This window comes from Dromaius novaehollandiae, chromosome 1, assembly GCF_036370855.1.
Source record: "Dromaius novaehollandiae isolate bDroNov1 chromosome 1, bDroNov1.hap1, whole genome shotgun sequence".
Classification (NCBI taxonomy): domain Eukaryota; kingdom Metazoa; phylum Chordata; class Aves; order Casuariiformes; family Dromaiidae; genus Dromaius; species Dromaius novaehollandiae.
Genome location: NC_088098.1, coordinates 139,268,544 through 139,295,313, shown reverse-complemented (window position 1 = coordinate 139,295,313; position 26,770 = coordinate 139,268,544). Strand labels below are relative to the sequence as shown.

The 26,770-nt window shown below is 38.6% G+C and overlaps 1 protein-coding gene across 3 annotated transcripts in view; it reads right to left on the bottom strand.

Annotated features, from left to right (window-relative positions):
- The window catches only part of MID1 (midline 1), a 260,488-nt gene that overhangs the window by 87,957 nt on the left and 145,761 nt on the right, over positions 1-26,770 (bottom strand). For all 3 annotated transcript variants that reach the window (XM_064500438.1, XM_064500444.1, XM_026117000.2), the window contains exon 2: positions 25,720-26,435. In XM_064500438.1, coding sequence (XP_064356508.1) covers positions 25,720-26,379 — 660 coding nt within the window. In that variant the 5' untranslated portion in view covers positions 26,380-26,435. The remainder of the gene's footprint in view (positions 1-25,719; positions 26,436-26,770) is intronic.

Sequence of the window (26,770 nt, the reverse complement as noted above, 5' to 3'; positions counted from 1 at the left end):
GTACTACTGAAGACAGCAATAGATTATTATGTACCATATATTTTCATCATAATGGGCTGTCCTGCTATATTGCTTTTTACTAGTTCATGTTTTTCACTTCATAAAAAGGTAATGCATTTTATACTGAGATGATACATGCAGTCTTTAAATGATCTATTTCAAAAGGTAATACAGAATGTGGGATAATTTTTATTTGCTCCTCACTATGCATCATTGCTTTCATAATCACACTACAACCCCCTGCACCTTTCTTTGATTATGCCTTATATAAAGCCTCTCTATGGTTCTCACATTTCACCAGCCTGTTTGGGTTATATCATCCCTGGTCTGGGCACAGATACACAAGAAAGAAGGAAAAAGCAAGCAATAGGCACTGGATTGCTGTGACTCCTTCCAGGTGGTGGTCCCACCACACTTCTCCCACCTTATGAGACCTAAACACACTGAAGAGACAAGTTACCCATTAGGGCAGCACAAACAATTTCCTATTATCCTTAGCCTAGGCTAATGGATAAATGTCACAATTTATCCAGTGCATCTATCTAGAAAAGCTGAGTGGAGACCGATTAAAGATTTCACAATTTGTGTCTTTTTTTCTAAGGAATATGAAACAAAATTTCTAAAACTGTTAAAAAAAAGAAAAGTTTTGTAATTACAAATTCAATCCTCAAAGGATGTAGCACTTTTTAAGAAACATAGCTCTGATTCTATATTTTTAATATTAGCATCAGAGCAATAAGCTGCCTTTGAGAGTTTGGCCACCGTGACTACTAAAGAACTAGGAGACCAGCACTGCAAGGCTGAGTTGGACAGGTTCTCCTAAGTGTAACAGATGCTTTCTCATGGTCTGACCATGGTAGGTGACTAATTAACTACCTGAAAATGTAAAATTCATAAGGCAATATTTTTTAAATCATTTTGACCTCTGAAGTTTATTTTTGGTTTGGTATGACCAGAAGTGGTTTTCTGTTAGCCAGAATACTTTCTGCTAATACTTACAGCAAGAGACCAAACTCAACTTTTTTCTAAAATTTGTGGGATGTCAAGGTTAGCAACACTTGTGGTTAAAAAGGTGCGCTATAAGCTCAAAATCAATGTTTCAAATTGCAGTATCTGTTGGAGCAAGTGATTTACCAGAGACTTCAGTAAAGGTCCACTGAGGATGAATGTCGTTTGTTTTACCTATAAACTGGATAAAGTTACATGGAACAGATACTCTATCTGTCCTCAATGATGGCTATAATGAGCCCAGGTTAGCTTAACAGTCTTACATTGAGAGTGGAATATGAGATAGATACAAATCTGCTCAGGTAAAGAAAATAGCAACAGTATAGAGGATTGCTTGTATTTACAGAAATCCTATCTTACACAGAATTCAAATTAGGAATAAGATATACTTAGCTATGCACACCCAACAGAAAAGTCATATGGATGTTGACTTCAATTTGAAAACATACCCCTTTTTTCCATTTTAGATCATGAAGTCTTGAATTAACTATAATCCTGCATTGTACAAGTGTTGTATAAAATAGTGTGAGATAATTATGAACCTGTCAACCAAATATTGCTGGTAAATATCCATCTGTAAGCATCTTAGGGTAGAGATCTTCTATAATGTGTGAAAGAGGTCAATGTTAAAATAAGGAGGTCACGCAGTCTGGCTGTTGAGAAATTATTCCAAGGGATTGTATGAACCTTGTGAAAGTCAATAGACCTCTTTATGCCTCAGTTAGATTACATAGATAATTGAGTAGAACTGCACTAAAAATCTGATGCAACATTTGTGTCAAATATTCCCAAACTAAAAAATTCACATATATTATGAGGTCCTGATCCACAGTAGGACCTTGCATATAAACAGCTTATCTTAGAATTAGGCCCTCAATCACCTGTTTATGGTAAAAGAGCACATGGATCTTTACAGAAACAGAAGAGACATGATCTCTGCCTTGAAAAATTTAACTCAAAAAACGTGACAGCATATAGAAGGAATGGTAACTTAAAAAAGTGCATATATGTATATTGTTTCTCCAGACCAAACACACAGAAAAATCTGTGTTGAAAACCCCAGTACTTTAAAGGTTTCAAAGACAGCTACTCGAGCTGCAATGAGACACAGAATGAGACAAAAGATATATGAGAAAAACAGTACACAGTGGTGTTATTAGGGCTTGTAGAGGAGTTAATCAATAAATGGCAGTCAGGTATCTAATTCACAGGACAATGCTCATGGGAATTGAGTGTTTATTTTTTTAAATAAGTGCTCAGTCTAAGCATGTGCTTTGTGCTGCAGTGTTCCTTAGTGGTTTATACACAGTTTGAAACCCTGGGCCCTACTTTTTTACTGCTCAAAATGCAGACAACACACCCAAATTAATCCGAGCAGAATTTTTATGAGTATAGCCATCAATTGCCTATGGTACTAGTGCAGCGGTCACTGGAGTCAGCTAGGGCCATTTTTGTTGACATCAATGAGCCTTGAATGGGGCCTATCATCACAGAATGGTGTTAATATGAACTGCCAGAGAGTAAGGTACAGAAAATGAAGCATACCACTAAAAATCAATGAAAAAAAATGGATGTTACTTCGTAAGGATTTACAATCTGACTATAAGGAACTGGGGTAATGTTATTTCTAATTCCCCAAAGGTAACTCGTAGTATTTACAGTAAGATTTAATTTGGTACTTCTGTTGCCCATATTTCTTTCATTTGTTTACAAATGATTTAAATTTTAAAAGTCTCCTATTGAGAGGAATATCTTTATTCATTGAGTTGTTCAGTGTATTTCAGAGTTGTAAATATCTTTCAGAACAGTACCTAAAGGCTGAAGTAGATACTGAACTGAGGCCCAGGACAGCACAGAAGAAACAGCAATTCTTTTAGTGAATTAACTTCAAATCTGACCTACAGAAGCAGGTTTCCATGGGGTAATGTTAAGTAATTCACTGCAAGCTCATTTATTCCTGAGGTTTCTTGCAAACAAGGCTGCCAAATTGCAAAGATGCTTTGTGAAATCACCTATTGTACACCAGCTGCTGAACTGAGACTACAGTGTTCATCCTCTGCCAAGTCTCCAGACATGAAAAGCTCATGTTTTACCTCACTACAGACCTTTTTTTTTTTTTTTTTTTTTTTTTTTTTTTTTTTTTTTTGCCAGCAGAATGAGAGCTGCAACATACTGCAGGTTGCCAATAAAAAATAAGAGGTTTACTAAACCTATTTTAGACATTAAATGCTAGCCTGGGGATCTGGCTCTTGGGTTTTTTCCATGATGTGAAAAAAATATCGTAAATACCATTTTACATAAAGACAGTCCTATATCTCATAATCAGTCATTCTGCTAAAGGGCAAGTTCCTGCCCCCATTTAAATCAACAGCAAGATTTCCTCTGATTCCCACAAGCAAGATTGGGGCCTTTAACAGAGTTTTTATTTACTCTTTCTTTTCTTACATATTTTCTACTCTAGTTTCTTTTTCTTTCCTCTCCTTCTCTCTTTTATAATTTTTTACAAATAAACCAAATATAAATCTGTCTTGAAATGCTTACGTATTACAAACTACATTAAAATCCCAACGTTTTCCCCAATCAATTTATACATCATCAGAATAAGCAGCTCCACTTCAGTCAAATAGCAAGTTATAATGCACAATCAAAGATTGATTCAATATCAATGCTTATGCTGAGACTATGAACCTTGATGTTCTCCAGGATAAGAAGTCAATAAATACGTAACAAGCCCACCAAATGTCTACCTCAGAAAATATCTTAAAATATATTAGAATCATGAATTTCAAAGGTATAGCCATTATTCCTTTTCACACACAGTTTGAAAGAGAATTTTCTCTTGTATTGGGATGCTCAAGAAAAAAATGATATAGTTTGAAAATCAAAGTAGTTGAATAGCATTAACTTATTTCAGTGAGAAAGAAAACTATCTAGGAATGAAAAAAGGGCAGTCAAGAGATTTTTGCTCTTCAAGATAGACACTAACTTACTTTGTGTCTTTTATGACTGTGTGACCAGAAATAAAACAGGTAGGTATAATAATAAGTCATCTGAGAAATTCAAATTCATACTGAAATGGTGTTGTGAGAATTGGAATCATTAGCTGAAAGGCAGGACATATTTTCCAACTCTTTTTACCACAAACTCACAAGCTACCAGCTTGAATGAATGAAGTAAAGAAGAGATGGACAAGTATATCTTGGTAACAGACTTCCTTGCACCTCCACCTTCAAAACTAATATAATCAGTATACTGGCAAGGTACTTAGATAAACTTTAAATACTCACTGGAGATATTTCCCTGACAGACCCAGCCTTTCCAGTGAAGCATCAACACACTGTGTTCTTAAGATGATCAGTAAAATGGACCATTCTCACTAAACAAACAAGCTCTTGTAAAGTGGTCATGTTTTCATTTCCACCTATATCTGCCATCACATGCAACATCCAGGAAGGCCAGGAGATTGTGCTAGATAGAAGACGACTCTGATATTTTTGGGCAGGATTTCCTGATCAAAAGCCTGTGAACATATGCTGTACATTCAATAAATCTATGGTATTTCTGGTGCATAATGGTTGCTCGGCATGCAGTTAACGATGAATACATAGCTCATGTTGAGCTAGGCTGGAATGTCCTCATGGCATCAGGTTTCCTGTACATGAGTAAATAGCATAGTGCACATGCCTATGTTGGGCTATCTAAAAATCCCAAACACTTTTAGGATTCCAGATGAAGAGCAGACATATTAGAAGTGTGTGATGCATTAGCATTATCATTTAGAAATTCTGGCCACTCTTTTGAAGTCTTTAAAATTTGCTTGGACACAATTTCTAGCCAGAAGAAGAGGACTTGTCCCAGAAAACTTGGATGTATGGAAGATTTGTGTTACAGTCTTGCCAATTATGGAAGATAAGATTAAAAATTATTAATAATAATAACAATAACAACAACAATAATAATAATACACCTCACCGAATGCTGATGCTAAGCTTTAGCCAGAATCAGGGAACTAAAGTAGGTTTCCCTAGCCCATCTCTCCGACGAAGTCGACTTGTGCAGAACAAAGAATACTAATAGAAAATATCCTTCTGGTCTGATGCAGAGTTGAGGTAAAAAAGTTATTTTCCTAATATAAAAGCTAAAATTAGCTGGGTAAAAACTAGCACTAGAGCCTGTTCAGTATTGAGGAATTTTACTCAAAGAAATTAGGTATTATTTTCCAGAAAGAGATAAATGTTTTTTGCAAAGATCTGAAGTATCAGCTGTTTCCTAGGGTACAGGTATCTGTTTCTTGCAGAAAATGTTAACTTCCTTAAACAGAAGTTCCCTAACTGGGAATGGGCCTCTGGCTCAAACACAATAATGACTGCAAAAACGTTGCCCATTCTAACTTTCCTCCAAGTGGAAACATTACAGTTCTAACTTCTACTGAAATAAGAACTAAGCAACAGCAAGTGACATTTTGAATGGAAGTCCTTTAGAAATGGAACTCCAATGCTTGCAGGAGATGTTCATCATTATAGCAGTTAGCTTTAATGAAGAGGAATCAGTCCGACCTCTGAACAAATCAGAAACCCGCTGTTTTCCAAATTGCATATTCTTTGCATAATTTTCATCCCCAAGCTTGCTCCTCATAGGCTGTTTAACAAAGCTCTTTGCTTCTGGATTTTAGCCTCAACTAACACAAAAGTGCAGAAACCTCTCTAAGAGCAGCACTCCTCTGCCATTTGTCACTTGACTATGTCCCAAAGCTATCGAAAAATCAGTGGCTGAAAATCACTCTTTTCCCAAGGCATCACAGAACCTATTGCCATTTCTTGATTGTTTTTTTCACTCTGGCAACCAAAAATGTCTCTTCTTCTCTACCACATTCCAAAATCTGGTGTTGGGTTCCACAGGACTTCACAGCTTCTCTTTTCATCCCTCCTGCTGTTAAACTGTGCAGTGCCCTAGTGTTTCCAAATTAGACACACATCAGGCATCATGGCTTGCATCCGATGGAAAAACCTTTCAGCAATTCAGCTGTCATACACTGTGCGGTTCACAGAAGCCCCCCAGTGCTCTGAGACCTGAAGATACTTACAGAGGCAGGCTGTTAATAGACAGTTTCCTCAATAGTAGGACAAAATGGGCCAAAGAAACTATATTCTTCCGTAAAGAAAATCTCCCTTATATGAACTAGTGAAATATTGCTGTGTTGCTGCTGTTTGACAAAAAAAGAACAGTGTAAAAAGTTTCCTTTTTTCTCCTCCAGATATTGTTATTTATTTGTAATGCAAAAACATACCATTCACTAACCGGAGTATTAACTCATGCAAACACCTAAAAATAATAGCATGACACAGAGTTTTTTCTTCAAATTCTGAAAAGCTTGGGAAGGAGCAAATTTAACCTTGAGATTTCCAAAATTACAGAAAGCTGATTTAAATATCCCTGTTCAGAGAATTTGGCCCATTAGTGCTCTCACTAAATTACAGCTGTTCAGCTGATTAAAGATGAAGGTTTCCAAAAATGACTGGATTTGAGCACCACACAAAATCCAGCAGCACCACCTGGGCCAGAATAGCTCAAACTTTGACCACTACTCTTTAGTAATAACTATCCTGGTTAACGATCTTTGAATGCAAGCAGCTGGCATTAGACACAACACACACAAAGGCAAGCTATGTGTACGAGTAAAGATGGGACGTTGCAAAGTTCTTGCAATGATCAAAACTAGGCTGACTGCCTTTCCAAAGCCAGGCTATAGGAACAAAAGGGCATTTTAATGGGTGGAAATTATTTATAATATATTATTCTTGTCACATAATAAAGAGGAAGTCTTTTTTTCCCCCTTTTGCTGTTCTCTTATATATTGGATTGAAACACTTCCTTCTGGTCCTCTCTGCCAAATCTCAATATGAGAGGAAATATCTACTCACTATTGTTAGCATATAAATTAGCTGAACTTCATCTAAGACCTGGCTGCAGGTTTATTGTGCCAAAGAATTCTGTATTCTCTTAATGTGTTGCATCTCGATTTTAAATAAGTCTGTGTAGAAAATGGGATTCCTTTGGAGAATGTAAAGAAGTAAATGAGGCAGCACATGGAAAGCAGCCTCTGCAGGTGTCTTAGTTCCATATATGCCAAACAGCAGCACTGTCACACTGAATATTACCTTATTCTCTATTACATAGGGCTGTGACTGTAATTGATTTTCTGGGTCAGCAGCCAAACTGAAATACTGGAAGCAAAAAAGTTGCTTTCTTCCTTTGGTCTTATCCCAGCCTTGATCTGGGAGAAGGATGCATTTAACCTGAGTTACCACTTTTCTGAAGAGCGACCTAACCTCCAGGCTCCAGCACAACCAAATAGGAGGACAAACATGGCAAACTATGTCTCTCTTGTTAAAGCTGTTCCACCAGCAGCGTAACTACCAAGCGTCGAGGCAGTGAGCTACACAGGGTCCCACGGGCCACAGCTGCCTAGACAACAGGCTGCAGAGCCAAATCAAAGCAGAGCCCTGTGCCTTTGGCTGGCTGGACGGAAGGGATTTCATTCATGGACCAGAGACAAACTATGCTGCTGTGGTCTGCTGAGAAAAGGGTAAGAGGAAGCATCATTTTCTACTCACAAATGAATGGCTAATTAATGATACAAAGCGCAGTCAAGAGAGAATGAGAAGAGCCCAATTCAAAGTGCCCTCTGATTTTCTGCATAGAGACACTGTCCTTTCGCAGAGGTAGGAGTGGGTTCAAAGACTCTGATGCTCAGATGAAAATCCAATTCTTTAAGTTCTGAGTCGCTGGGTAAAAGAAAGGTGACATCACTAGAATTTATCTCCAGGTTACTTTTTCCTCACCCCAGAACTATTCTGCAGCTTTACTCAAAAGTGGCAACGGCTTCAGGATCAAATTCCCACATTTGAAATCAATTTGCAATCACTAAAAATGTTAGCCATCCCCACTGATTAAATTGCAACATAAGGCTAAATCTGATCCTTTTAATAAGATCAAGATTATGCAGGCATTTTCTCAGTGACTCTGCAGAACTTTACAGTAGTCAATGAATCTGACCTGATGGGCCAAAAACAAAGTCATCATCTAATAATGTTAAAATGACACAGTGGAGCTGTTAAGTAATTTCTACACCATTATTTGGCATGGCAAGGGATAGAGGCACCCTTTTGTCTTCAGCCAAGCTTAGAGTATTACATATGAAATCCAGGATAAATGTAAAGCTTATTGTGAGCAGAAACAACAGGGTAGCAAATGATTTCAGCCTCTCGCTCAGATTGCCAGCTCTCTCACTTGGCAGACCTCTAAGAAGACACAAATGTTTGTTTTTCTAAATCTTAGACAGCTTTGGGTTTGCAAAGCTACATAAACAAATGAATTACATGAAATCCATGACTGACCTATAAATCCCACCCTCCTTATTTCTCTTTTCACTTCCCTTTCTGGCAGTTCAAATTCAGGAGACATCATTCTGTTGCTATGGTAGATTTATGTTGCTGGAACATTTACCTTAAGGCCAAATGTTAGTTCTAATAACTACTTTTTATGCCTAACCAAAAGAATGCTTACTGGCCAGTGCTGAGCAACAGAAGGATACAGCAGGCTCGTTCCCTTTTCCTGTCTTAAACCATAAGGTAGAATGAATATCAAATTTCAAAATGTATTTTTTCTCTAAGAGTAGTGGGGATTCACACCTACCTCTGAACCCTTTGGTCTCTTATTATTTTTTTTAATGTTTTTTCTATATGAAAGTTGTTGTGTGAACTTTATTGTTGAACATGATAGTCTGTAATCTCAACACTTGGTCTCCACATTTTTCTTTCTTTTCAAACAGTGTTTTTGCTTTTCATCAAAAGCCTGACGTTTTCCTCAGTTTATTTTCCTTTTTCAGTTAATTCTGGTGGCACTGCTCCTGCAACTTTGCCAGTAACTGCTACGCACTAAGGAATGTGAAAAAAATCTGAAGATAATGTGAAGGACTTTTTTTGAAGATTATGTTGACTTTGTTGGCTTGATCTGATCAGCTGTCCCTGAGCTGAAGTGTTAGGTAACTCCTTTGGGAACATGTAATGTTAAGTATTCATGAATATCCTGTTCTGAATCCATAATACTGAATATTCATGATGGAAACACAGTCCCAGGAGCTATGCTTAGCATATAAAGGAACAGAAACATAGCTGTTAAGCTCAAGTGTGCTCTAAGCTGCAATATTTCGGATGCACTTGATTGGAACGGGCATACTAAGGCATACTAAACATAAACATTTCAAGGCTGAGATTTGGCCCCGATGCAAATTCCTCTCCCATGGATATTAGAATTTAATTTGGTGTCACTTCTAAAACAAATTAGAAATCAAATCTACTTTCAGATAAGACAGGATGATACTGTTTTTAGTTTTACAGTTCTGTTACTAAGAAATGGATCGCTGCAGTCCCTTCATCATAACTTTTGGCATTTCAATGCCTTCTTGCTTGATTTTAAACAGCCCAAGCAAAGACAACGTTGGTGTGTTCAGTGCACATTCACCGCAGAAGTTTTTACAGATGTTGAATTTATATGCTACACCCCCGTGTGCCAGCCTGGGTCCTGGCAATGCCAGGGGAATATGCCATGCAGGAGGCCAAGCTGCCCAACATCACGGCTTTCCCCCAGATGGAGATTGTTTAAGTCACGATCAAGTGTCCACAGACTCCCCAACAGCCAAGGGGGACGTTTTTGTGGGGGAGCAGGAGGAGAGTGGGGGGCTGAGATACGTCAGCTCTGGACACACAGCCCAAGGGCCACCCCTGCCTGCTTTGGGGTTACGGCTCTTTTTTATCCTGGCAGTCGCAGAGACTGTGGCAGGCATCCCTTGGTGGCCTTGCCTTCCTCATTGACCTTGCCACTGCAAAGCATGGCAGAGGATTTTTCTAATGTGACCCATCCCAGGTTTCTCCTCTTGCCCTCCCCTTGCTTTCCCAATAGGCTTTCCAGCATGGCTTGGATTAGCCTTACGTTCTTGTGGTTTCTTGTTTCAGATTTCTGTCTGCTCATTTGTCATCCTGGTTCTGTTTCTTCTCTCTCTGTTCTTGGAAGGACAGAATATAGGATCACCTCTGTGGATAAGATTATAAATGCTTCACTGTAGAATTGCCAATAATGGGTGTCTGCCAAATTTATATTCTAAAAATCCCCCAGCAGCAATTTAATTACAGTATTTTGGATACAGCACCATAGCAGCTGCATTCATTTGATGAGGATTCATTATGGTTTATGGTGAAAACAATGGCAAATTAGCTCTGATGTGTTCTGGAATTTGCTCTTTATTTAGTTTAGAATAGCCGTATTTTACTGAGCATGATTCCCAAGCCTATTTGATCTCACAGTCTGTGAGAAACTGACAAAGTTCTGACAAGACTTCTTTAAAATCAGATATATATACACCTGTTGCAGCAGAGCTATTGAAGATTTGTTGGTTTGTGGTTAAAAGGGAATTACAGGAGGGATCCATTTCACTATATTTTAAGAAATGTTCCAAGATTATTTCAAAAGTTATGTGTATTAATCAAAATAAATACATGAATAACAAATCCACATTATTTCCATATTTTTATGGATGAAATTTCCCAAAACAGCAGATATTACATCCCTGCTAGAAATTTAGTAAGGGTTCTCAAGGAACTCTAAACAACTTCTGTGACTGCTTGCAAGCTCAAACTTTAAGCCAGATTTGCAAAATATTTGTTTCATCTGTTGACACATTCTGGAGGACTTAGAGTTAAGTTTCAAGCACATATTAGGAGTGGCATGAACCCAAATCATGGAGCAAAATTCACAACATGGGGTGAAACCCCCCAAAGAACAGAAATGTTCTCCTAGCACTATTCCCCCAAAAAGCTGCAGCTTCACATCTACATTAGAAGTGTTTGCCAGAGTATTAACATCATGTGAGGGGTATAACTTCTGCATGGAATTTTTGTACTGAAAAAACCCTTTGTATGGACATAGCTATAACCTCACTTCTCTACCTCTGTAGTTTATTTTGCTTCACTTATTAATACAGTTGTTTTTATTGGCAAAAATACTTTTTGGCCACTTAACCACACAATGAAAAAGAAAGCTTTCCTTTTTTTTTTTTTCTTTTAAGCTTTCCTCAAATTCTGAATGTTTGATTCAAGCTCAAGAGTCACATCTTTACATCTTTCAATGATGGTCTGTGGTAATCAAGACAACAACCCTTTACAGAGCTGGACACAAGTGGAGCAGTTGCTATATCCCCTTCTAATGCACAGTTAAGGGTGGAAGCTGCTCCTCCTGGTTTAGGATGCTATTCTAAGTCCATTCAGTCACTTTCCTCCCTGCCTTACTCTGTACGATTCCGGTCTTTACTTTGTGCCAGAACCAGAGTACATTTGACCTTTTGCTGATGCATTTCAACTTGCTAGACATCCAGAACAGCATAAGTGAAGCAAATGAATAATTATTCTCTTATTATTCTGAGTTGGTTTTTACCAACCTTGAGAGCTGACACAGCTCAGGGCAAGTTCGGATGGGGGGAGGCAGGGATGCACAGCTACAGGAGGCAGAAAAGAGGGGGACCACAGCAACCAGCCATTAAATTGGCTTCACTGCTGGGAAACTATTTTAGGCACCTAGCTTGTGCCTGTGCTTTGAGCACCTCGCGCAGGAGTAAGCCTGCACAGTCAGGGAAGCTGGGTGTGTGCCTAAAGAGGTAGATTTGTTTTGCTGAAATGCAGTAGGTTGAGTGGCCCCACCCTGCACACTGCTTTCCTGATCCCCTTCACCAGTTTCCCAGCTCAGTGGCACCAGCAAAGGCAGGGAGCAGCTCACCCGAGGGGTGGACAAGGGCCAGAGCTGCTGCAGGGGGAGCGGCAGCAGCGTGGGCAAAGGAGAGGGGAAGCATGATGAACCCTTTTTGGCAGCAGTGGGCTGTTCAGCCAGCTCAATGATCTCAAAATGCACCCTCAGTGACATAGTATTATAAAATAATAATAATAATAAAAAAATAATTAGTACCTAATAAATAAGTAATAGGTAAGTAAGAATAATCCAAAAATCCCATAGTACTTTCTGAAGTAATTTGGGATTCTGTTGGTATGCCTGAGCCCAGAATTTTCTCTATATTGGAAATATAATATAAAGGAAAAGTAGTAAGCAGACAAGAGTTTTTAAGACCACACAGGAGAATCTTCACTCACACTACCAAGCTCTTACTGCCTCACAGCACTAGAAACCACTTACATGAACACTGACTCTTGAAAAACAAGAGTGAAATTGTCAGAGAACAAAAAAACCAAAGCTTCAAAAGGCTTCTCTTTTACCTGGCATACATAGTTTAAAATGGCTTCCCATTACTGAAGTGCTTAGCTACACTCTAGGGTCTCTGACAGACTTTCTCTATGAATTTTATCAAAGAAAATAATGACTCAGAGAGAGCAGCCCTGATACAGACAGCTTCCAAGACCGGATATTTACCTGACCTCGCAGACCTCCTCAGGAAGGAAACGAACTCCTCCAAGGAAAACACACAACAGAGTCACAGTCCACACTGCAAACAGTAGTTACTCAATGAGAAAACTCCTGTCTTGAACTCCATGTTGAATTGAGGTTCCTACCACACTTAAAATATGTCTGAAAAAACGTGCAAAATAAGCATCCGCACCTTTTCTTTTCTTCCTATTAGTGGCAGTTAGATTACAAACTGTAAACGGCCATTAGAAAATGAGCTCTCATACATTTGAATCCATAACTTGCGATGAAAGTTTACCTGTAACCAGATAACTTAGTTGTAGCCATATACCATGAACACTCACCACTGCAAACAATAGAGGCAGCAATTGGAATAGCATAGTCTCCTAATCCGTTCACAATTGTTTTGATATTGTACTCATTAAAATCTAAAATTTTCACTGATTTTAACAGTGCTGGAATTAAGCAGTAGGAAATATAATGGCAGAACTCTAAATCAGTTTTGTTCGCTTTTGTTGTTGTTTTTTCCTGACAGAAAAATCACACAGCTTTCAAGTGAGAATGTACAAACTCCTTCAGATAAAGCAGGAACCCGTTTAAACCTGCTCAAAATTCAGATTGCACTTAAATATTATTCATGTATTCAAAAATGTTTGATTAACTTCTCACTCTCCAACTCCTCCCTTTATAAGAACTCTTTTAAGAAAACACACTACAACAAAATTATTAATCCAAAGAGGCAGTATTATTTACAGTCATTCACTACATGTTCAGACAAAGGTTTTCAACTTTTGTAAACAGGACAAGGCTGGAAGTTGTTAAGTAAATTAAAGGAAAAAGGTTTCTCTGATAATATTTCTTGCCCCAAAAGAGCTAAAATAAACTCATGACATCCTGCCTGCACAAGAATTTCAGTACAGTTGCAGGGGTTGGGTTTAGAAGAGCTGGAGTACAGGTCTACCAAGCCCACATGGAAAGAAGGCTCATTTAGCACAGAGAAAGACAAGGTAAAAAACACAAAAAGGCACCATGGTTGCTGCTCTGATTGGTTGGGCTGAGTAGAAGGGTCACCTTTTCCTCAAGAGTGATCATAAGAAAAGCTCTGAAGAGGGTGAAAACACTATTGTACGTTCAACATAATGCCACCCCCTCGCCCCCCGCAAGGCTGCAGCACATTTTTTAAGTTGAAGGGTATAATCAAATGCAGTGGAGAGAAAAAAGTCTGCCCTCACTTAAGCACATGAAAGAAAAGATTGCATCATCATGTAAGTTCACCCAAAGTTTGCATAACTTCACCAGGCATCTTGAGGGGGTCCTTTGGCTCCTACAACTCGTTGGGAAGAAAAAGGGCCTCAAGGCAGGGGCTCCCTCACACGGCAGAGTAATCTCCCTCAGTTGGCAGATTAATTTTAACCCCCAGTACTAGCCTTCCAACAGCAGCACTTAACCACAGAAAGGCACCTCCAGCTCTCCCTTGCTGAGCTGAAGAACACCCTCCTCAGCAGAGCATGCTCAGTGCTGGTATGGCCATCCTGGGACTGGCTCGTTGCCACCACATCTGCATGCACAGGACACTATAGCGCCCAGGAGAGCCTCGACTACTGGAAAAACACAGGGGCTTTCTCTCCCAAGCAGGCACCTCTGAATGCCAGTCTTCTGTACATCTGCATGTACATTTTTCCCCCCTTGTATTTTGCAGAATACATGCAGGTTTGATATGTTGGAAAAAACACTGAACATATCTATGTTTGGTTTGACTAATTTTAAATTTTATTTAACTGATGAGGTCAGTCAAATACTATTTCCATTATTTTTAATAGTTTCTTCAATTATTCCTTTCAAGGGATTTCCTGCATATATGTGTCCAGAGTTTTGGGGCCAAGAATATAATATTTTAAGATGCCTGTTTAGATGGACTGTCATCCATACACACATCAATGTGTTTTCTCACCTTTTAATAACTCATTAATCAAATAAATATTCAGATTCCGTGTGAAGTGAGTTACATCTGTCTCCGTATGCAGCTGGCTTAATCTGGACATAAATTTTGCACAAACTGTCATTAGCCAAAGCCTAATAAATCTGCCTAATGCTGCTACCCCATGAGGCACATATGTTGTAAACAGCTGCCTGTCTTTAATCTGTATTGAAGTTTGACTCTATTACAGTAAATAACAGAACTCGGTTGCACAGCCTCAGACTTCAGGACAGCTCCTCTGGCCAGGGAAGAGCAGAGATGAGCTACTGTAGCACATCAGTCCACAGCAACGGCCAGGCGATTTTAGTGTAAAGCTTTGTGTTTCCCACCAGGGTAGACCACTGTTCTAACAATCAGAAGAGAGATATCTATATAACTAATTCAGGAATACAGGTTCTTCTCTTTGATTTTTGTCACAGGATGTTTTAGCTTCTCTAGTATTTAATAAAAGATTATGTCTTTTTTTTTCTTTTTTTCCTTTAACTAATTGGCCTATCAGCTAGACTCTATGGAAAACTCATACATTCAAATTCCTCACAAGCTTAAAGTGACATTGCTATTCATAGACGGCACGAAATCTCACTATAAACTGCGTGGAGAAAGCAGAAGAGTTTGCGCAAGCCTTAAGTTTTGTTTGTGTGTATGTGCATGTGTATTTTTGAAGAAGATTGCTATCATCAGAGGAGCACTTCTGCTACCACTTTTTTCATCAGTTGGGAATCTTGGAAAGACTTCCTAGAGTCGATTATCCATCACTTCCCTCAGTGTCGATATTCTGGTCATGCTGAGAAATCTTCCAGTACTATTTGCCAGCAAAGATGTTGCAGCTTGTTTGTAGCAGAATAAGTTTATTTATATTTGGAGGCAAATCTGGAAGCCCAATACCTTTAAAGCATATATTTCAAGGTGTATTTGAATTACAGGTGGAATTACAAGGAGCAATATAGAAGAATACAGGGGTGGCTTGTGATTTTAGACATACCCCTGAACAAGAGTTATATTAACAGTCCCAGTTAGGCTGGGATCCAAGAGCTGCATCTCCTCTCCCTCCCCTCTCTTCGCTCAGTCTAACAGCAGATTGCTTCTCCCACCTTCATCTGTCCGGGTATTAACGGTGATGATTTATCACCCACAACTGGGGAGTGTACAGTAAGTAATGGCGTAAGAAATGATTAGTGTGGTACGGCATTAGAAAGTGATGGCGTTGAAAAGGCCCCTTTGTACTTCTTAGAATGTTCAGAAAAGATTATATGTTTTATTATTACTTATTATAATTTATTGAGCTGTTGCATATGTCATATAAAATATATTCCTTCTTTGTACCAGCTTTTTATTCTCATTTTTTAGAAAACCTTCAGAAAGAATGTGAAGTAAAAATTATAATTTCATTTAAAAATAGCTGAAATGCTTATGACATAGAAGAGAAAATCCTGCAGACCAAATCTAGAATTCAATTATTTCAGAATATTTCATTTCTCATATTTCATTTCTTCTTTTCAAATTTAGAGAGTGCAAATCTTCAATCAATAAAGAGTATTTTGGATATTTATACTAGCATGCCAGCCTCAGTTTGGACACCAGAATTATGTAGCGGGAATATATCTAATTTTTTTATGAGGCTGGCATATAACACAAGGCGTTATGAGGCTGGCATATAACACAACAGAGCCGGGGTGCCACTGGGACTACTTCTTCTAAACAAAGTGCACAAGAAACCAGGCCTATAAGCAAAGTGAAAGGGGGAGTGAGGCTACTATATTTCAAACCAGGAACATTACAAGAAATCAAATAGTAGTGCCTCTGTTGACTTGTGGGGTTAGTCAATATTTACTAAAAAATTTAAAAAATATTCTTACCCTTTAAATGAAGCCAACAGCTAGTCTGAATATTACTGTGACTATATGAAGTTTCCACTTACCCATCACACTTGTTTTTGCATTTTGTTTTAAGTTCAGTTGAACGATTGTTCCATGGAACAGGTATTACATCTTCTGATGTATTTGTATAAGACGTTATACTATGGGACTTCATTTTGAATGAAGCCTTTGGGATTTAGCACAATAAAATTAAAAAATATACGTATTATTATACTTCGACACAGTTGGCCAAGATGTTAGTACAGTGTCTGTTCTAAAGTCACAAATGCCCACAGTGATTTCTTTCTAAAAAAAAAGCAACAGCAATCTCAACTTCTGTAAAGACACAAAGTCATATATTTTATATTACTCTGCCAAAACATACTTGCCATTTCACATTTTCAATATTTAGTTTTTGCAGCCAGTGTTCTGTAAGTCACTAAAAGTCTATGAATGAAAGTCTGTGGTAGTTCAGAAGATCATTCTCAATACCAAAAATAATTGAACAGATAAATCATGAAAGGAAAAAGCTAGTCAGAGTCCTTCCAGTTACATTTCTCATCTCTGCTGAATTCGATCCCTCTCATACTGTAAAAATACAATTAAAGGATATATTGCTGCTTTATGCCATTCTGTCAAAATACTCTAAAGAAAAAGCTACAAAATTTCAAAAGAGTAGACTGAAATTATGTTTGGCAGGAAATTTTCATTCCTCCAAAAAATGCAAGTGTTGTGAGTATGGAAAAAAAGTAATTCTGCTGCTTTCAAAGCAAAAGTGATACAGCTTTGAACATGTGTCCATAAAAACACACAGGCAACCCTAAAATTTTGGAAGTGCAGCATTACCTAAGAGTGGGATATATTTCTACAGAATAGTACTTCTGATTATGGACTCCTTTCTTGTCCCTTTTGCTTTCCTTTCCAGTTTTCCACTCTCAGAATCTCAAGGAGCTCTTTCAGAAGAAACAAGATATACTCAAAACCATGCAGCTTTTTGCAGGCAGCAAAGAGTTTTCTCAAATTTGCAGTGTAACTCTAGCCATGCAAGATCTCACAACTTGGCAACTGGGACAAGAAAGCAGAAAGCAGGTCTGTAAACTCTAATGGTGGAGGAGCCCGTAAGGTAGAGAGGCAACCCGGAGCTCCAGCCCCTCGAGTGCTTTCGTCCGAGGCATTAAAGACCTCCCTGCACACCCTCCCTTCCTGCAGCCATAAACTGAGATATTGCGTAGGGCCAACACCACGCACAAAGGAGGAATTCATAAAACAAGCAATACCTCTGCTTGAGCCTGCAGAAATTAAAAAATAAAAGGCCATCTTAAAAAGCAATTCTGCTGGCACCATAAGGCACACTGTCAAGAAAGCCAATGATACATTACTTATTTGCTACCCGACATGTACTGAGCATTTTACTGACATGTATGGAGACAACGCCCTTGCTGTGGAGATAATGATGCTCAACAAACAAAAGGAAAGAAAAATGAGGGGGAAAAGAATAGGCAGGAGAGAAAAAGATGAAACATGCAAGCCCAGTAGTAGTTGGGATGAAATTTAAGAAGTTTAAGAATTGCTTAAGTAAGCATTTACATAAGGTCCAGGTACAAATAACTCAATATAGTCACCCTATGATAAAATACTCTCCTTTCCATTACCTTTGCCCCTCCCTCACGTCTTTCATTTTTCACTGGCTTGAGAGAACTAGATAAACAGAGCAAATGGAGAGATGACAGCTGTGACTGCCCCAGCATGGTGTGGGGCAGCTCCCGCCCCCTTGCCCGTGTCCCCTCTCTGGGGGCCACAGCTCTGCTCCCAGCCCCACAGAAGCAAAGGTGTCCCGCGCAGAGTGTCAGGGGAGGCCAAGGCTGGAGGGCTGGTTTGGGGGAGAGGTAAAGAAAGATGGGCGAAAGAGGGAAATGCACAACACGGACTTCTCATCCATGTTGGGAGCTCAGGTAGGAGGTCAACATTTGGACTCCCACAGGTGCTCTAGCAATCTAGCTCACTTCTGCAGACCGTGGCCATCCAGGGAAGCCTCCCTCGCCACGGACCATCTGGGCTTTCTGATTTAGGCACTGTGTCCAACTGCTATGAACCCCTGTTTATAGGTTTGCAGTGCTGATGATATGCACAGGGTACTATTGTTTTGCTAGGAAGTGTACGTATTGCTGAAAGAAGCAGGCCACAGGAAATCATGCTAAATGCACATTTGTGTTTTAAGATCAGAAAATATGAACAAATATAAAAGGTTATGGAAATTGCTTAACCTAAAATGAAGAACTAAAATGTTTTAATCATATTCTTATAATTGTATGTCATTACAGGGCAGAGTTGAAGTAATTTGGATATCTCTTCATGGAGTAATTCAGCATGTTAAATTAAAGCTTGAGAGAAATCTGAATATTGAGTGTTCTGCAGTGCTTGTCTGGGAGACATTTAAATCCAGAGTTATTTATTTATTTATTTATCTATTTATTCTATTAAACCACACTCTTAACCAACTTCGCCTTAAAATAATAACCTTTCTAAAAATGCATTTGTTGTCACACTGATTTTTTTAATCAACATTAAAATGAGGTTAAACCTTAAAACGAGTTCAGAATACACATACGTAACACGCACATACATATTCGTACACATGCATGAGGCACCTCAAAGCCACCAAACAGCATCAGCTGTAACCTACTGTCCATGGTAAGCACACATACCCTTTAGCCATGTTCCTTCAGTTAGCTTTCTAATTCCCCAATCAGGCATTAAAAGAATTAGCTTCCTCATTCTATTTGTCGACTGTAAAAAAAAAATTATTATTCTAAAAGCGATAAATGTTTCACCTTCGAAAGGTCACTATGTTTGTAACTTTTCTTGTTATTAACCCTATTTTTGTTACTTTGTTAGGCAGACCACTTTTCCTAAACAACGGGTCAATATGTACCCATCCCTGAATGTTTTAAAAGTTACTTATTTGTCATTAACCTCATCTACTTGCTTCAATTCTAGTTGTATTTCTTTATTGTTTATTGTTCAAATACAAATCCTCATTCTAAAGAAGCTTTTGATGTTCTTTATATTTCATCACCAGCTCTTAACCATCCTATTATTTAAGAAAACTTAGAGCAATGAAGAGAGAATAAGAGGTTATTACAATAAGCAAATTCAGAGCTAGAACAGGGACTTAAAGTCCCTTATCTGAACAGTTCAGACCAGATCCATGGAAAAGTATTAAAATACATTTTACCTAACGCCTAGTCCAGCCTCCCTGGAAATTGAGAACAATGATAATAATGCAATATTATTTACAGTTTTATTTAATTCTCTTATTCTTCCCGATTATGCCCCTCAACATGATAATCTGAACTACATACAGAAGAAATTAAGAATTATACAAACAGAAAGTCTTTTGAATTGTTAAATTTGTGAAAGTAAGTTTTGAAAACCTACAATTTTTATTATTTAAGGGATCTTCCGTAGATGAAATAAAAACTCTCACAGAACCTTTTCTATAACTATTGTTGAGCTCATAATCTGCAGTCATGAACATAGGCAACTTCAAACTAGGCTAACACATTCTAAAATTTACCAAAAAAGACTAATATTATCACTGGCATTGTATATAATCCATCCAATCTTCACCAAAGAACTACGAGATGAAAGGAACATAGTCACCTGACATAACATTAGGATAAAGAGGGCATGTTCTAAAGTCTGCCTTAACAGTTATATATTGTCATAATCAAATATGTCTAATTCAAGCTGAGATTGAAAACCTTTATAGTAAAATAGTCCATTTCTACATCTATCCTCTTCCACTCAACAATTTAATAGTGGGGGGGAGAGAGTGCAAATAGTAAGAAAGAGCCAGTCAATTATATTTCTGCATATATTTCTGGGTTAAGTAATATCAGATTATATTCCATAACAATAGATGTGACTACTCATCATTTTCATTTCATTAAAAAAAAATGGAATATATAATCGTAATTCAGGCAGTATTTAATCCAGTAAGAACCTGACAGAAACTTCACAAACATATTCAGGGTAGATCATTTGTATATTTAGCAAAATTCATTCAATCTTTTTGATCCTACTTTGAAAGAATAGGCAGGGAGGAGGAAAGACCATCTACCATGAGTTCCACATTTTGTCAGGTTGGATATAGTGGTTTAACTGTCTGTTAAACCTGCATAACTGGCAGTATAGAAGGTAACTTTCTACACTTTAAAACTATTAAATATTATGTAAGGAAACGTGCTACTTGTCTAAATGTTTAATACCACATTTTAGGCTGACGGATATACCATGTCTTTACAAATAATTGAGATTATTTTGTAGTGCAAATACTTTCCATTAATCATGGAGTTAGCAAAGAGTTAAAGGCATACAGGGAAACTACAAACACACACACGAGATATTTTTACAACTAAAAAAAATATATTCATGGGGTATTAAAAATTGATACCAAGAAAAACAATCCATGTGTTGTTAATAATCAAATCTATGTGATTGAATATACTTTATACTGATGACATATGTTTGTATATGACACTATATATTTATTTAAAATATAAATTCATAAGCATATTTTTCCAATTCACAAATTACAGACATTCATGAAATTAGATACTGCTAGAAATTGTTTGCATTTCTATGATATAGAAACAAGTCTACATACACATACAGATAAACTTATGTGGTATTGTCTTTATATAAATGAGAATTATAAATATGCATATAAAATGAAAAAATGTAGACAGAAATATATTTACATGTATGTGCATAATATATTTATATGTAAGTCCATAAACTGATACTCCTGGATCTTCAGTCCAGTCATTTGTACAAATATAGCTTTGCAAATGTTAGATTCTGATGGTATCACAGGATACCAATTAATGACCAAACTGCCACTACAAAAGACTACAAAAATATAATTGGAAAAAGCCAATGTACACTATGCCAGTTACAAAGACATTTAAATATAAAAAGTTTTTAACTCATAATAAATGTAACAGAGAAGCAGACTTATTTTCGTGCTCTTTTTGTAAAAGCTGTGAAGTTGCCAGAAAGTCTCCTACCTTTAAATGGTTGAAGTAGTTTTATAAGTTTTATAAATTGAAAGCGATTCTCCCTAGGTGTAGAAAGTTTATGGCTGCTTCCCACCAAAAAATATTTGTGAGTATTTGAATTGACACCCTGTAAGGAAACTGAATCCTTGCATCCTGAATCAACACTGTGACAGATCTGTGTAAGCTCTGCAACTAAATAAAATCAAACCCACGCAAACAAGAAGCTCCCTTTTGTTCCTGGAATTCCTGAACACCATTCACAGAGCCGACGCGCCTACATAAATCTGACTAATACATATCAGCACTGATAAGATTCAAACAAAAACCTGGAGCGCAACGCTAACCTAGAGCAAGCAGTTTGAGTCAACAGAAGATCTCTGTTCACTAGGTAAGATGGAAATCATGCCAAAATTACTTTCTGGCAACATATGAATTTTAGCGGCCATATTCTCTGTAAATGTGGAGTAAAGACATTGGTTTCAATGGAGTTATGCTGGCTTTATGCCAGTCGAAAATATGATTTACTGTGTATCTTCCTCTTTTGTCACAGCTCTCCACTGCCTTTTTTTTAACATTAAATGAACATTATCTTTCCATCTGCACCTTGTAACTTCTCATGGAATTATTCTCTTGTGATCTAAAATATCTTATCTTTTCATTTTTTTATCATTATCTTGTCATTTGCTTGCTTTTCTCTACAGGACAATAGCAATTTTTATTTTCTCTGAAATAATGAGCGTATATTATAATCGTGTTTTTCATTCCATTGCAGTGAGACAAAAAGCAACAGATAAATATGAAAAGCAACTAGCCATAAACATTTTCTTTGCCGTAATACGGTGGAATAAACAGAGGCATTTGCACCTTCCTTTTGTACGACACATTGTTTAGGCAGCTAAAAGTTTTTTCTAGTTTACACCATAATTTTAACCACCACCTCGTATTAATTCTGGTAAAGTGTATTACCAGAATATTTCCTGTTCTCTTTTTCAGTTGCGGTTTATGTTTTTTTTCTGTTTTTAACATGCATGTGTCTGTGACCTATTTAAAAAAGCCCCACCTATGAGTACTAAAATAACCATAAGTGCGAAGGTTTATCATGTGCTCCTGTAACTAAACAAGAAAGGGCTGCTCCTGGAAGAACACAAGTACCCTCAATCTGGTCTGCCACCAGCAAAAATTCAGAAAGAATAGCACCTCTCAGGGTTGGAGCCAGAGCTGCCAAAGGAAAACACTTTCTCATTTTCAAATGTCCACAATTGCTATTACATTGATTGTTAAACACACTTTAGCATAGACGCCTCTGTTGGACAAGTGCACAGAACTCCCAATTAAAGAGTTTCATTTTTGTCACAAAAGAAGCTAGATTGTAATGGCATCTTTTGTCCTATGCTTAATGAAGGGTGAGATATTGTTTAAATAATTAGTAACACTGCTGGGAGATAATGCAAGTAATTAGCATAGCTTGATACCCAGAGCTACACCAGTTGCTGTCAACAATTTGTTGATTTAAAAAGAAAATCACAATAAAAGAAAATGTCACTAGAGGAGTTTTTGGTTTTGTTTTTTAAAGATACAATTAACTACTCATTTATGAATGAGTCCACTATACTTCTGTCTACTACATGTTAATTTTTTTGGAAACAGTTTTGAAAAGATTTGCATAACTCAACTATCAACCAAACAAAACCCATGTATTTTAATTATCTACTGCAGCAATATAGCAAGCTACCACCTGTTTTTTTTTTCCAGGAGGAATTTCCTGATCCATCCGAACATTGAATTTACCAATGACATCTATATATTACCTGTATCTTAACACAGACTGTCTGCGAACTGGAACCCAAGAGCTACGTTATCAGACAGCAGCCTCATAACCAGTGACTCGAGAAGATATTGCCATTTATGAAGCAGGAGGCCTGAATATGAAAATGGAAGTGAATTTCCTGTTTGCTTCTCAAATACTAAATACTGTTGCAAGCAGACATCACTCTTTTACTGCTAACTAGTCATGCCAATGCACTGAGCTGAAAATCTCACTCTTGGATTTTGGTATGTAGAACAGCATAAACTTCTGAGGTACAAGGGGCAGAGAGGAAAGGGAGGATATAGTTTTCAGATTACCTTCTTATGAACAGAGAATGGACTTTCAGTCTGGACATGAGTGATGTCTAGCTTACTATTGCTGGACTCAGAGGATAAAGGTGTCATGACTGGTGACATAATTGGCATGACTGGTATCACAGCTGGGATTAGGAAAGCGTAGTGGGCTGCCTCATGACAAAGAGGATAGTAACTGGATTTTATGTAGGCAGGTAATTAACTGAACAAACTGCTTCCAGGTAGATGGGTCCAAAGAAAATCCAGGTCTCAAAAAAGTCAAACAGATATTACACAAATTGCTAGGAACTATCACTACAAGGCAACAGTCATTTGACCCAGGCCTACCCTAACCACTCGATTAGTATTTCAATAACTCTTAAAGAAGGCTGGTGGAAAGCATCCTGATAGGTTTCTGGCGAAGTTAACTAAACTGGGTAGGCAACATCTAACGTGAATTTTGCTTGCATGTCTCAGACACCCATTCAGAGTTTGCTTAGGTATCTTTGCACAGCAAAGCCATAGATCACACAAAAAACCCCACATTTATTTTCCTCGCTATTTGCAATATTAAGTCAAAGATCTCAAGAGCAGAAATATGCCTTTTAAAATCTCAAGACCTGTCATGTCTGAGTACATCATCACTAAGATATATCTATTTAATAGTTATTCTGACATCCTCAAAAATACACTTATCCAGTATTTAAGTTTGAAGGTGTTTCATATTAAGTAGTGCATTCCTACGCATATAAAGCTAGTAAAAATACAATTGTTCAGTGACTATTAGCTTATAATCACATCTGTTAAGCACATAAACCTGTTGGATTATTGGAAAGCACAGTCCATGCACCTTCCATTTACATTTATAGTACATGTCCCATTTTATCAATGACCAAACTCTTACCTTTTAAAGGAACAAACCTATTCAGCAAAAACAGAAAGTAAAAATAACTACTCCTTCTTAGTAAATAAGAAAGCCTTTAAGAGATCAAAGGAAGCTATGAGGTCCAGGTAAGGAAGTATCTTTCTGTGTTTTAATGTTTGCACATGCATAGAGGCACAAAAGCCAGGCAGCATGCACACACATAATGAGCACATTATACCTGCACTCATATAAAGTCATCATAGATCTGATGTTATTTTTAAATAATCTTCTAGTTAATCAAATCTATTAATTCAGTTTCTTTTTACATCCATAAATTCTGCCTGAAAAGGTTGGCAGAAAATCTTTGTACTTCCATATTTGTGATCTCTCAGCTGCAGCCTACCCTTAAAGAACACACATGAACGCACACGCACACACACAGGAGTTACGTGTCCTGAGAGAATGTGGGAAGGGAAGCTTGGGGTGTTTTCCTTCCTTCCTTTTCTCTGCAGCAGCATCTAAATCTGGGAGCTAAAGGAACTAGGATTCAGATAGGTCGGAGGCTCGTCTGCTTGGCTATCATTGCCTCCGCTGGAGCTTTGTGACAATGACCCCGGGAGGAGACTGGGGGGCAGCCAGAGCACGTCTGTCCCCTGGCTTCACGCTGCCGCTGTGCTGAAGGCGCTCTGCAGGGGAGCATGGGCTGCCAGGGCTGCCCGGTTACCTGATAGGATAGATGCCTTTTCACTGTGGAAGTGGTCACATAACCATGGGAACGCCAGGAGAAGCTCAGAAACAATTTCAGTTTTGTTTCCAGGTCCGCGTCATCTGAGAACATGGGCGAGAGGCAGCGCTGAAGAGCACAGCCCGCATTCAGCCTCCCTGGCTGGCCAGGCAGCTGGGAGCCCTGAAGCCAGCACGTATAAATGCACCTCCTGTTAGCAGAGATGCAAAGGGCTTTTCACGATGACAGCAAGTGAACAAAAAATAATCAGCAGCAGCGCATATGCGAAGAATGCCTGACATTTCAATCAGTGCCTGGGTACGTGCAGTCAACATTAAAACCTTGCCGGCTGCCATGAATAAAGCATTAGGCAGATAAGCAAATTCACCTCAGCAATAGCAGTACACTGGATGCTCCTTATGATAACTACAGAGAAATCAAAACACAGCTGAGGTATCTTTAAGGCAAAATTTGACACCTTTTCAATAGTGACAAGCAAATGTATGTATAGATGCATATGTGTATTTCATATGAATAGAGACCGCACACCTACCTTTACCACCCACTGCCCAAATGAGGAAATGTGTCATGCGGCTCAAGGATACTTTCATTCCCAACCACACTTGGCTCGGCTACAAAGGCTGATAGGTAGCACTAACCTTTAGCTTGTCATAGCGCTCGCTTAAAGCTGCCACCTGATGATCACGGTGTCGTCCAACCAGTTTACACAAGGCACAGATTAGCTGGTCATCAGTCACACAGTACATGTTAACTTTCTCATCCTCATGCTCCAAACACATTAATCCCCTAATGTGCGAGTCCGGGATAGGCTCAATTAAACGGTGGCCTGTAAAGGGCTTCTTGTTGGGGTGAGTGGCTTTCAAGCACTCCTCACAGTAGGACACCTCACAGGTAACGCAGGTTTTCACTGCCTCCTGGGCAGGGTCCTGGTCGCAGAACTGGCAGAGGACCTTCTCGCAGGACGACATGCTGTTGCTGTCAAACGCCCGCTCCCGGCGGGTCTCACTGGGGGAATTGGGCCCGCTCACCGACGCCTTCTGAAATCTGTCGATGATGTTCTGCAGGGTGACGTTGCGCTTGAGCCCGTCTAGACCGCGCTGGCTGAGGGTGATGACATAGCGGCAGGTCGGGCACTGGAAGGCGGTGATTGACTCCACTGACTCGTTGGTGGCGCAGTGGGAGACGAGGATGCGGTGCGCGCAGTTGAAGCAGAGGCTGTGAGCACAAGGCAGCAGCAGCGGGTCTTCAAACAACTCCAGACAGATAGGGCAGGTCAGTTCCGACTCCAGTGTTTCCATCTTCAGGCACAGCTTTCCTGTGGCGTCAGCGAAATCCAGGAAAGCTGATCAGCTATCTGGAAACACACGTAAAATTTGATTAGGCAAGAGAGAACATGAGGGGTCAACCATGGGGGGTTGTCAGCTTTCGCCACTGTTCACGGTCCTATCAATCCACCACGCCAAGCGGGAGAGCAACCTAAAGTTTTGAATCTGCATATGCACGCATCAAGGTATTTAAAACTGTACCGTTTTTGTCTTTTCTCTCTTTTCGCTTAAAAATGCAAAACAAAACCTCTTTATTAATCTCTCTCTCTTTCTCTCTCACGAGATTAAGGGAAACAGCAGATGTTTCTGGTGGCTGTGCATTATTAAAAAATAAAATTATCGCCTTCAAACAGCCTATTACAGC